This window comes from Chelonoidis abingdonii, chromosome 13 (genome assembly GCF_003597395.2).
Source record: "Chelonoidis abingdonii isolate Lonesome George chromosome 13, CheloAbing_2.0, whole genome shotgun sequence".
Classification (NCBI taxonomy): Eukaryota; Metazoa; Chordata; order Testudines; family Testudinidae; genus Chelonoidis; species Chelonoidis abingdonii.
The window spans coordinates 11,063,646-11,076,783 of NC_133781.1; the positions used below are offsets into that span (position 1 = coordinate 11,063,646).

The following is a 13,138-nucleotide window of genomic DNA, read 5'->3' on the forward strand; positions in this document are numbered from 1 at the left end:
GTTTCCTTTGCCTTTCTTCTTTTTGTTAATTGAAATGTGAGGGTTCCAACTTGACCTCAGTTCCATATTGCCCCCAAGAGAATGCAGTTTGGAATAGTGAGAACAACCCATGCCTTCAGTGCACAATAACACCGAGCTCTTACATAGCACTTGTCATCAGTGGATTTTAAAGAGCCTTACAACGGAGGTCAGTGTCATTACCTCTTTTTTACAGAAGGGGAAACAGAGGCACAGATCTGAGCAGTGACTTGCCTAAGGTCACCTAGAAAGGCAGTGGCAGAGCCAGGAATAGAATCTAGGTCTTCTGAGCCCCAGTCCAGTGCTCTAGCAATTAAGTGATGCTGTTTAGATGGTAGAGTGATAAGTGCCTTAGGTAGGTAGCTTATTTTTAATATAATTAAGCAAGGGGTGATTGGACCAGCCGCTCAATTGTTTCCTTGGGCACAGCTGCAGTCCCTAGGTTCTCCTGAGTGCACGCCCAGCTCTCTGATACTGCCTGGTAGGTCGCTGGACAAACCAAAGAGAGTGGGGAAGAGGTAGGGCCTTGGCAGAGTTAACTGGCCATGATGAAGGGGAACTTATACCCCCATCCCCAGAGGTGCTGCAGGCAGGAGCACTCTCCCTTCATGTTGGGCAACTCTGGCAGATCTTGTGCCTTCTGCTGTTCTCACTGAGACATGAATCTGCCTCAATAAAAGTGCAAAGGAAAAACCTTCCATACCCTACAGGGGACCTGTTATCTGGCGAGGGTCAACCCTGCTGCAACTCAGGTACCAATGGCAGCAGCAGCAATGGGAATCTTGCAGCAGAGTAGGTGCTGGGCATTGCACTGTTTGCCCACCAAGCCCTGCCCACTCTGACTGGTTTTGTCAGAGCGGTGGGCTCTTTGCTCTGGCAGGTATGGGTGCTGCAGATGAGCGCACTGATTTCTTTCCGTATTGGAAACCAAGCCTTTCTTCCTTGCATCTCTGTGAGTGCTGTGGCGAATTCAGGCCTTTCTCTGCTGCCTCTGAGACAGTCAAAGCAAAGCAGAACGTAACTGGCTGTGCTTGCTGCATTCTAAACTTGTCCTTATCTCTTGGGTTCCAGAACACAGTTTGTTCTCGGCGAATATCGGCCTCCCCAGCCCTTTGATCCACCGCTGCAGCCAGTGGCCAGCCTACACCACTTTAACGTCTCCGATGGTCAAAATGCTAGTGGAGCAAGACGAGGTGAGGAAGGCTGGGTCCCAGGGAACATCTGAGGAATGCAGACAGGGAATGGGCAGCAGCAGAAGCAGCGAGGGCAACACGCCAGGACGAAAGCCAAGTGATGGGTCTCAGGAAGCAGGTTTTACTGGGACAACCCAAGAGTCATCAAGGCCAAATGAAGATAGCAGACCCCTTAGGATTGCCAGGGGCTCTCCAGCAAACACCAAGGGCTTGGTTTTCCAGAGTAGTTCATCCTCAGCAGGACCCCCAATTAAAGGCAATAAGGTTATTTTCTCCAGTAAACCCCACTTCCGTGTGCTACCATATGGCTCCCAGATGTCTCCCAGCAAGCAGAAATCAACTGCCTGCAGTTAGAAAAATAGATCTCAAGTGTTCTGCTTCACCACTCTGGACTGCATTAAAGTTCATCTGCAAATGACTGTTCAGGGGTTGGGTTGGTTTTTAATCATAGTCTTAAAAGCCCCACTTGAACTTGTTTGGATGATGGCATGAAGGGTAGAATGATGCTTACACAGCATACGGAATGCTGTCTTAGGAAACGCCCTACAAGGGGGTATAATGTAGAACACAGCATACAAATGTTTACACAGGCACACACAGATCTACACGTTCTGGACCTAATTCTTTGCTCCCTTGCACCACGTGTCTTCATTTGCATCCCCACAAAGTGAGCATAACATTTAGCAATGTTTACATTCAGTGGACTGGTGGAACTGACTTTTCACTGGTAGACATGACTAGGCAAAGTATCAGTGAATCAGATTATAATGATCATAATAATGAATAATGAATAGTGTAATCAACTGGCTCTTAGAGTACTGACTTTAGGTGAATACAGCAAGCCTTTATTAAAGCACATCAAAATGGAGTGAGTCCAGCAGCCCATTTATATATTTATGTGAATATCATCCTATAAAGAGTCAAAGATTCTCCATTGCACTGTAGCTTGTGTGGTCATTTATGCCAGAGCAAAGTGGGTATAAGATGCTGCTTAACCAGAACAGCCTGACTCTTATTTACATTAAAGCCACTTTACATCACTCAAGCAGCGTAACGTGATGGTTGGTTACACTGCCCAAATGGTGTTGAGTGGCCATAGTGCAAACGAGAATCAAACCCAGACCCTTTGCACTGGTGAAAGTCACTATCACAGAGCAGGGCAATGGCTGATCAGGCCCGTAAGCATTCCGTGTCACGAGAACAGATGTTCATCTTGTGATGTTGTACCCATAATGCTTTATAGAAATATGCTTATAAATGTAAATATGCCATAACTGGAATATGTTTTATGCTACATATGCCATGTAACAGATCTCTGCAAAGGTTATGATCTACTGAATGAATTCATCTGATTTGTATCATTTTAGTTTTCGAAGTTATGAATATTGGCTATGTACTTGTTTGATTTTAAGTAGCCTCAGCTTCTTGAGAAAAGGTCAGCTTCTTGAGAAAAGACTATTCTCAGTAAGTGCCCAGTCATGAAACACTTAATCTGACAATAGACTTTGATAGATGCAAATCCACATCTGAGGTTTCTTGGGAACATTCCTGTAGAGAACTAGGTCATGCATGGATATATGACCTGCCCAGGTGACTCCAAAACTCCATCTTGTAGAGGGGATTCTACAGAGGGGAAGTGGGGGTTTCCAACCACAATAGAGAAACTATATAAAGCCCTCGGAGACCCCTCCATTTTGTCTTCAGCTGGCTCAAGAGGTAGCCTCTCCACCCACAAAGGATACCTGAAAGAAACTGGAGCAAAGGACAATAAGTGTGACTGATTGCTGGACCCACACTAGAAGGAGGCTAGTCTGTAAAAAAAGCTCATTGGAACATTTCTGAGGGTGAGATTTCACCAGTAATCACTTTCTTACTATATTAGGCTTAGACTTGCATGTTTTATATTACTTTGCTTGGTAATTCACTTTGTTCTGTCTGTTATTACTTGGAACCACTTAAATCCTACTTGTTATATTTAATAAAATCACTTTTTACTTATTAATTAACCCAGAGAATGTATTAATACCTGGCGGGGGGAGGGGGGCAAACAGCTGTGCATCTCTCTATCAGTGTTATAGAAGGTGAACAATTTATGAGTTTACCCTGTATAAGCTTTATACAGGGTAAAATGGATTTATTTGGGGTTTGGACCCTATTGGGAGCTGGGTATCTGAGTGCTGGAGGCAGGAGCACTTCTGAAGCTGTTTTCAGTTAAGCCTGCAGCTTTTGGGGGACATGGTTCAGACCTGGATCTGTGTTTGTAGCAGGCTAGCATGTCTGGCACAGCCAGATGTAGTAAGAGGAGGCCCTGAGATATAAACCTTGGTATCAGAGGCCTGGTATGAGGCCTGAGGCCTGAGCTAAAGTAATGGTCAAGACTTTGCTAACATAAAGCAAAGTTAAGCTGTGAGCCAGAGGCAGGCCCTGCTCACAGAAGCTGGCAAGGAAAGGGCTGATGCTGCAAGAAGATACATACCTAAAAGGTACTGAACACTAGAAATCAGATCATTCACATACTTGCACATTCCACACAGATAACAAGGAACAGGGTAATATGATGGATAGAGTTGTTTTGTTTGAACCAACATGTACAAGGTGAGAGGCGGCACCTTACTACGTAGAGGGGTTGTACCTGGTTACGTAGAAGGGTTGCACCTCAATACGTTAGGAGTGATGTGTAACTTGTTTGTACCTGTGTATAAGAATGCATCCCTGGGGTGGTGTCTTTGTCCCGCCGAGGGGGCAGTGGAAAGTCCCGCCACTGACTGAGCCGAGTCCATTGCCAAGAGGCACTTTCTCGTAGCATGCCCTGAGTTAGGCTAAGAAACTTACAGGGAACTGCCATTGTGTCCATACGGCAATAAACCTGGCCGACGTGCCTTTGCACCTTACTAGACTCTGTGGTCATTGGGAGTTCTCTTCGGGTCTGCTGTGTCAGCTATTTGCGCAAAGCTGGGACAGCACACAGAGGGAAAACACGCATGCAGCCGAGTGATACCAACATTGGAGAGAGCAGAGCACCACACTGGTGCCATCTGACAACACCAGACAGGGCACTGAAGTCCCAAGCTGCCAGGGAAAACGGGCTCAGAGGTAGTCTCGGCACCTCAGGTGGCAGTTCCCAAGGGGGTGTCTGTGATCCAACTAGTCACACATCTCTGAAATCCTCCCCCGCAGTTCTAGTTAGTTATTTTACACTGAATCCTATTGTGGGGTGGCGGTAGCGGAAATGAAAGATCTACTTCCCAGTTCTTCCTGCAACCTGGGGCTCATTGTAACTAATGACTTAAACCACTTTCTCCATCACCTTTCTTCCCTGGAGGAATGGGCTGCTAATTCTGCAAATGCAGGAAACCAGAGCTATTTATAATCAGCTCAGTGAGCAGAAAAAATACAGTAGAAGGCTAAAATCATCCCTAAATCCCAGAAATAGTGGCTGAGGTGACTGAAAAACGCTTTTGTTTTCCTTTTGCATGAGTGTGCATTTTTGCATGTGCATACACACGTGTGTGTGTGAATTTAGTGCTGGTGAAAGGACATAGTAAGGCATCCATGGCAACTGAGTTCTTTTCAGACAGGAAGTGTGGTCTAACAGTTAGAGTGCTGGATTGTCTGGGACTTGTTCTCTGCTTTGCTGTTGATTCTGTTATATTTGCAGGTCACTTAAATTATCTGTGCCTCAGTTTCCCTGTCTATAAAATGGGGATCACAATATTTAACTGCCTGACTGGGAAGTTGTGGAACTGATGGAAAACTTTTGGACAGAAGTTTTCTATTGGAAAATGCTAAGTCATTTAAATCAAAATGTTTCATGGGATGTATTGGCTTTGTTGAAATTTTTCAACAAAAAATTATTGAAACTTTTGTTTTGATAAGGTGGAAGCATTTTGTTTTTACAATATAATGGGCTTTTGTTTTTCTGGGTTTATCAGTTTCATTGAGGATGGGTATTTGCAGCAATTTTTGAGTTTTGCGTAGCTATCCAATAATCAGTGTGTTGGGGCTTTCTGTTTGCATATGCTGTGTGCAATGAATAATCTCTTGGTAATGGTCCCTAGTGTGCTTTAACAAAGTACCGTTTCAAACAGCACTACATTAAACCACACTGGGGAACATTCAGTACACGCCAGCAGAGTCTGCACAGACCAATTAATGTGCAGCACATTAGTGCATGTTAGAAATCACACCCCTGTAGTCCGCATTACTGCTCTGTGCAGACAAGATAAAAATAGCCGTTTGTGGGGTTTTTCTAGTGTTTATTGGATCAAGACTGCTTTCTTTGTGTGTGTGCATATGTGCATGTGTGGGCATGCGTGCCCAGGGTGATTTATCTGTGTTTATTGGCTAAAACGTAAAATCAGAAGCCCTAAATAAATAACTAAATAAATATAATATAAATATAATATAATATAATATAAAAGTCAAAATGCTAAATATGAACCAAAGCGCTTCAACCTTGTTGGAGTGAAACATTTCAATAAGGCTATTTCATTATTTCCTAAATTCAGTTTTTCAGAAACTTCATGTCACAGGAAATTTGGAAACTTGGGGTTTTCATTCTGAGTTGAGATGAAGGGAAAATAGGAAACGTTGGAATGTCTCATCGAACTAAGTTTCTGAGTTTCAGTCAGCTCTATTCATTAACATTGCTAAAATACTTTGAAGGCCTGATCCAAAGCCCCTTGAAGTCAATGGAAGGACTCTTGTTGACTGCAATGATTTTATATTGGGGCCTTCCATCTTTTAATGAAACATGCTACAAGAGGGCTAGTATTATTTGTTATCCAGAGTTGGTAGGGCTCTGCAGCAGCAGTGTAAGCTCCTCCATGCTGCTCCATCATCAGTGTGGACAGGAGATAGGTTACAGAGAGTTGTGATTGTTAACCAGGATGCCAATTGGGGCCAGTTAAGTTAGTGTGTTTTGTGCTGTGGATGTTTATTCTCTGGCAACTGGACTGAGACCTACTAATGATTTTTCATGTAGGCCACCGAACTGCCATCAAATAGTGACAACTTTCCATTAACTTACAGCCATATCCTAAGCTGGATACAAGCTCGGGATTCGGCTACCAATTCTCTGAGCCAGCCAGCCCCTCTGTTACACTTCAGTTCTGGTGAAAACCTCCAAACGGACAAGCCTGCAGGCTGTAGTTCACTCTTGCTCTATAGACCAGACTCAGCCCTGACAGAAGCAAAGCTTCCTCACACCCCACCACCAACCTACCTCAGATTTGGACCTGGACAGACGGCACCTTTCCCAGAGGAGAGAGGAATTCACTATCCTAGTTCTTGGCACCTCTGCTGAGATTGCATGTAAGAGTGCCGATTAAAGCCAGTTATCATGGCAGTCTGTGTGGGGAGGACATCAGTTCACCAGGAACTGACAGAAAACTACCGAACAGAGAACGTAGGCCAGGCTTTTCATCGGTATCCAAATCCTCCTGGAGTTGGGCAACTAAATGACTTAGGCTCCTTTGAACATCTCAGCCTTGTTTCACAAAGGCCACAGACCGGCTGTCGGATAACAACTTCCAGTTCCTACCTGCCTGAGCTGGCTTTGAATTAATGAAGTTGAGGTGAAAAGTCCCATGTTCCTGTTACCATTTCCCTGTTCCAGCCAGGCCTCCGCGTTAATCCACACAGTCTATAATTCACTCATTCTATATGCCTGTGTGTATACAGTGAAGTGTAGTCCACTGGTTAGCACAGGGGCTTCGGGGTTTTATTCCTGGCTCTTCCACAGCCTCTCTGGGTGAAAAGAGGCAAATCATTTTGCCTCTCTGTGCCTCAGTTTCCCCAACTTTGAAAGAGTGCTAACAATAATTGATAATTAACCTGCATCTCAAGAAGGCCACACTTCATCAAAGCACTTAAGTGCCTCACTTCACTCATATGCTTAAGTCCCATTGCAGTCAACAGGACTTTGGCACATACTAAGAATGTGCTGAATTAAATCCGAATTCATTCGTGTGTAAAGTGCTTAGATATCCCCAGGTGAAAGAGGAAATAGAAGTAAAAACCTGGGGCATAACATAAAATATAGGCCAAATGAAAATCTGGACTTAGACAAAAGGAAGAGGAGACATACCAATCTACCAGCTTTTCCATCTGTGCCAGATAGGAAGTAGCCAGAATATGCAATTTAAAAGAAAAGTTACTGTTTAATGAAAAAGAATCAAAAGTCCCTGAAGCTGTCGATATATGTGGCAGCACCAGTCAGTTATTGTAATATAAAATCAGGGGCCCCAAAGCTAATTGCTGCTCTAAATGACCCTCATTACATTGTGACTGCTCCTGGCTCTGGTATATTGAAAGCAGACATTCATCTCATTAAATAGATGTAAGCCAGGTGCCGCCTGCCTTGTTTCAGTGAAATATTGGCTGATTTCACAGAAAGGTGAGTGTGGTCAAATTGACACTTACGCACCTCCAGAGACAAACAGCAGGGATTTGGAATGATGGCCACTGGCTTTTATTTAGGACCCAATTTGGGTTGTTAATATTACTTTGAGAGCTGGTTGGCACTGAGGGCTGGCCACAGATGAAAGCAGTTTATAGCTTCCTGGTTCTAGGCTGCAGTAGCTGAGGCAGGATCTTTACTGTGCTCTCAGCTCAAAGTAATTACAGTGTGATACTGAGCATACCCCTTACACTTTCTTTGTTAGGCCCTTGCAAAAACAAGTGACTCACTTGTGTGCATGCAGACTCTTCAGGGCTGCCCACAAACTGGATAGGGGAGCCATGGACGGCAGCTCTGTCTAATGAGGGTAACTATTAGTGTGCTGTGATTGTGGTGCTCAGGGAATATGGAGAATGCATTGTCAGTTTGGGTTCAGGTGGGGTTTGTAGGCCTGAGTTTCACTTTGTTTTTATTCCAACCCATCCAAAATTTCAATGTCAACCAGTCAGAAAAGCCACATTTAGACTAGCTTGGGATACAAGTCAGGTGGAATCTCTGAATTTGGCATGGTTTCTGGCTTCAGCTACAAAGCAGCCTGCAGTGTAGTCAGCAATTCATATCATAACGGCACAGGAAATCTGTGAGGTCACAGATGACAACCCAGCCTTGTCTACAGTAGTCCCTGGGCCACTGGCAGATTTAAACACCACATCTACAGCTGGTCAGGAAATGTTTTCAAATGATTCTGCAGAAAATATGCTACTTTTTTTTGTTTTAATTGACTTGGGAGGAGGCTTCACTGAAAAAAACCCAAAAACCTCCTCTCCAAAAGCAAACGGCAACAGACCTTTGGTTTTCAGTTTGCTTGGTGAAAACCATTTCTTGTAAAAATGGCCATTTTGTGAAAAAGCCATTTTTTGGAGAGTCGGGAGGATTTTTGCTGAAAGATTCCCCACCAGATCTGGTTGTCATCTATGTGCAGAGAATGATCTAACTGGTACAATGGTGATAGCCCACTTCCACCAGGCCACCCAGTGTTTGTCATACCAGTAGATTGCCAGCTCTTTGGGGGCAGGGATGGTCTTTTTGTTCTGTGTTTGTACAGCACCTAGCACAGTGGGGTTCTGGGCCGTGATTGGGACTCTTAGATCCTACCATACTGCAAATAATAATAATAGAACTGAATACGTGTCACCAATGGAAGGATATTTCTGCCAAATGTCTCTAGTGTGGACAAGACTAGAGGGAGCCCCAGGGTCTGTCTGTGGCCATCAGTCTCATAAAGAGTCCCAATTTGTATTCATTACAAGTGAGTCTTGTCTCTTCTCTACCAGGGGAGAGATTACACTCAGTCCAGGTTCACTGGCTTGCCGAAAGGTTTCTCAATAGACCTTAGGAGAAAAACCTCCGAAAATATCTCGCTTGCCAATAGAAAACTCTAGAGAGAAATCTGAACTGATCATTTAAGATGCTGAACGTTCCCCGTTGTTTTCTCATGCCACATGTTGTAACCCCTCATGTTTTCAGCTTTTAAAGCTGTGGGTGTCCTGACCTAGAGAAAATCCTGGAGATCGCTTAAGAGAGGGTGTAGGGGAGGGCTTTGGAGCTGTGCATGCAGTGCTTTGCTTCCAGATTTTGAAGATAGTTATTATGACTTGATGGTTCAAGATTTAGGATGTGTCTACACTTGGAGCTGTGGGTACGATTCCCAGCTCCCCGAGATCTTCCTGTGCTCACTCTGATCTAGATTGTGCACAATACAGAGTGTAGCGACAGCGGCCTGATCGGTAGGAAGGGCTAGCTGCCCCAGGTACAGACCAGTCTGAGACCACAGAGGCACTTGGGGCAGCTAGCCCTGCTACTCATGCTGCCATGGCTATGCTATTTTTAGAGTGCTAGCTCGGTCAGAGTTAGCATGAGTGTCTCCTCAAGCACCTCCTTACAGTGGGTAGGGAAGGGCCAGCTCTTTAATTAGCTTGGAAACATTGAAGGGTTAGCAATAAGATGCTTCGATGTCTTGCCATGTGGGGGTGGTATCTTGGGCATCTTTGAAGTGTAGCCATTCCCAGACAAATCTCAGTTTAGCTGCACAACTGTAGCTGGGAAAAGTGAATCCCTCATTGGCTGTATAAGAAGCCAAAGAACTAAATAGACTAAGCCTGGGTCCTTGAGCCTTGTCTGATAAATGACGTACGGTGCAATTTTTCCTATACGAGACTGGAGAAATTACTGGTGAGACTAGAAATATGAAACCCTGACTAGATATTTATCTTGAGTTAATAAATGCAGCCACATAGAGATAAAAGGAGATTATGCCACCTTTGAAGGTCTAAGGTTTCAGCTTACAACATGAAGGAGGAATAGATTCACCATTATCAGTTTAGTTAAATCAGGTGCATTTTATGCTAACTACAAGTGATAAGAACCTTAATTTTGGCATGAAGCAGAGTTCATTGGAGAAGACTGAGTAAGGTGCTTTCTTACCATCTAGGTGGAAATCAGAGTCATCCAAGATGGAAAAAGAGATGAGAATGGATCCAAGATTTGCACTTAGCTGAAACCAGGCAATGTAACTACAAACCTTTTAAGCAGCCTGGAGTTCAGCCAGATGACCCGTGGTTAGTCAGACTCATCTCTTAGAAAGCCATGTGTTGACTGACACAACTGGAAACAGTGAGCTAGGCAAGCTCTGTTACTATTTGGTTGTATCTGGTGTGACAGCCTGCATGAGTATTTTCTCCAAGAATTACAGGTCCCCAAAGGGAGTAGTTCAGCATACTCTGGGTTAGAGAAATTCTGAGGAAAGAGGTCTCTGAAAGACGATAAGGAAGTAGAAGAATTTCTGTGCTGATGATGGGCTCATGGTAGAGTGAAAATAACTAATTCCACCAGCAAACTAGGCCATGGGATTTTGAATTAGTCCCTGTAGCTAATCCAGGTCTTTATCGTTAAGGGCAAGAGTGTAGCTGGTCCTGCCTGGGTATGAAATGGAGGGAAAGGTTGAAAAGCGTGGTTTTCCCTTTATTCCCAGCTCTCTAATTGGGAAGCCTAAACCTAGTGTTGCATGGACATCTTTCAGTGCAGACCAAGGCAGCGAAAATTCAGGCTTTGGGAGAGGTATGGGGAGATTATGAAAAGCCACGCCATGCCCGTTCTTCAGGTTCACCTGGCATTTTTCACAGGAACAAACCCACCATTTTTACACATGAATTCTTCCCACACAAAAGTTGTTGGCTCTTTTCAGGCTAAGTGGCCATCTTTTTTCCTGGCCCCTGAGACTCTGCCAGAGTGTTGCTATGCCATTCCACGTCTGCCTCAGTAGGAGCTTGGTATGATGTCAATGTTTCGAGTGGGTGAAGCAGAGGAGGCAAAAATAGACGTTCAGACATTTTTCCAGCTCTGCCTGCTTGAAAGGGAATATTTATAGTTCTGTGCATAAACACAAGTTTTCTTTGTGCGTCCGCTACCAATGGCATAGTGCATGTCTTTCCATAACAGCACTCAGCCAGAACATTATCCTGTGATCCCATCACATACTTGACTTCTCATCTAAGGCCTACTCTGAGCCCATTTTTCCTCACTGGGAGTAGGAATCTTTGCAGGTCCCTTTTCCCAAAGCAGGCTGGGCAGCATTGCTTTGCAAAGGTGCTTCTTATTTGGAGCTCTGAGGACCCATAAAACTCCATTTTTAAAAACATCACATCAGTGGCTTAATTATGGGCTGGACCCTACGAGGTCCCAAGCACCAGCTCTGCATTTCCCTTTTTGAGGCATCCAAAAATGGAGGTACCCAAAGTGACTAGGCACTTTTGTGAATCTTGACAATCTCTGGAGAGCACATGGTACCAAACAAGCAGATGCAGCCCCTGTGACCCCAGTCTAATTAGGAAGAACAATCTGAATGGAAAGCCACATACTTTGGGTTGATTTTTTAATTGCGACCACAAGATGTGATTTGTGACTCTTGGTCACTAAGCCGAATAACTGTACAGAAGCTGTCATGCCTCGTCTCAGTGCTGCAGCGGTTATGCAGGGACTATGAACCTTAATGTGGATTCAGTGCTGACGAAAGAGGATGAACAGATATCTCTGCAGACTGACATTTTCTCTGCATGCACAGGACCGAGACAGTTCAGGCGCCAGTGGTGAAAGCTTTCTTCTTCTCACAAATCCTTCAGTGCCTGTACATATGTGACCACAGCTTCAGCTGGTATGAATTGGAATATGGCCAATTATTTTATATTAATTGGTAAACGAAGAATTGTGATCTACCCACCTACATCACTATAGTGTCTCAGTGCCTGCCATGTAAATTCAATAGCAAACTCCCTGGTGGATTTCATGGAGTCTCTGGCACTTCTCCCTTTATGGATTCAGAATTCTGCTTGGGGTAGATGGTGTGTGAGGGTTTTGTTTTGTTTTTTGTGTTTATTTTTTAAGAGGGGAGATTGGGAATGAAAGAGGTGTTTGAATTATGAGCATCATGTATGTGGAAAGGTTTTCTCAAAGAGGAAGACTTTGCAATGTTTCCTGACACCAGTCAGATTCTGGATTGGCCTGATCTCCTCTGGAAGCTCGCCCCTTTGCTGGGTTCTCTCAACCCACAAGGCTTTGTCTCCAGATCTCCCATGCTTTGCCCTGGGTGCTCTGATCTTCATTGTCCCAGAGGAGTTCAGTTGTCATCAGGGTTCGTAAAGCGAAATCAGTCTTTGAAGTTGCTGTAATCCCTGACTCATGCAGGCAAAGTGCAGAAGGAGTGTATTTGATGGGTGCTGGAAAAATTTGTACAGTGGGGGTGCTGAGAGCCATTGAATCAAACTGTAAACCCTGGATATAAAAGAAACCACTTCAAGCCAGGGAATGTGACAGTACCCCCTACACCCCTAGTTCCAGCACCTATGTGTATTTGGGAAGCAGAGTGTGATGGCCAAGACAGCCCAGGCGAGGAGCTGAGGCAAGCCTTTCCTTGTTTGGAGGAATGCTGCTTTCCAAGGCAGAGCTAAAAAAGGGCCTGCCTGTCTGATGCATCCCTTCTGTTTACTATGCTTGTAACATCTGATCCCCCAGAATGAGGGGAAGGAGGATCATAGCAAAGTGAGGGAAGATGAGACTCATTTTGGTAAAAAGATGTGTAACTTCTCGAGGCAGCTGCCAGGTCAAACCGCTGCCACACACAGCACTCTAGATCCAAATAAAGCAAGCTGCACCTCTCCAGAGGCAGTCCTGGCATTCCTCAGGGAAGCAGATTACAGCCCTAATGTCAAGGTTTCTATTACAGCGGGCACAGCAGCATGCAGGGGAACAGGCTGTCAGATGCTTGGCATTCTTTGGCCTCCCGAACGGAGGAAGTTGTAGGAGATGCACGTGCTGTTCTGTCCTTTATCCATACCCTGTTCCTTGCTCAAGCCTGGAATCTGGGAAAGGGACAGAGATATATTGCCTGGGGCTAGATCTACAGCCCGTGTCCATTGACATCAGGTTGATTTACATCGGGGGAGGAATTCCTGTGCTTCCTGCAGAATCAGAA

The 13,138-nt window shown here is 44.7% G+C and overlaps 1 protein-coding gene across 1 annotated transcript in view; it reads left to right on the forward strand.

Annotated features, from left to right (window-relative positions):
- Window positions 1-1,882, forward strand: part of CDRT4 (CMT1A duplicated region transcript 4) — a 57,090-nt gene extending 55,208 nt beyond the window's left edge. Inside the window, exon 2 of the mRNA XM_032777077.2 lies at window positions 1,090-1,882. Coding sequence (XP_032632968.1) covers window positions 1,090-1,565 — 476 coding nt within the window. The 3' untranslated portion in view covers window positions 1,566-1,882. The remainder of the gene's footprint in view (window positions 1-1,089) is intronic.
- The last annotated feature ends 11,256 nt before the right edge of the window (window positions 1,883-13,138 follow it).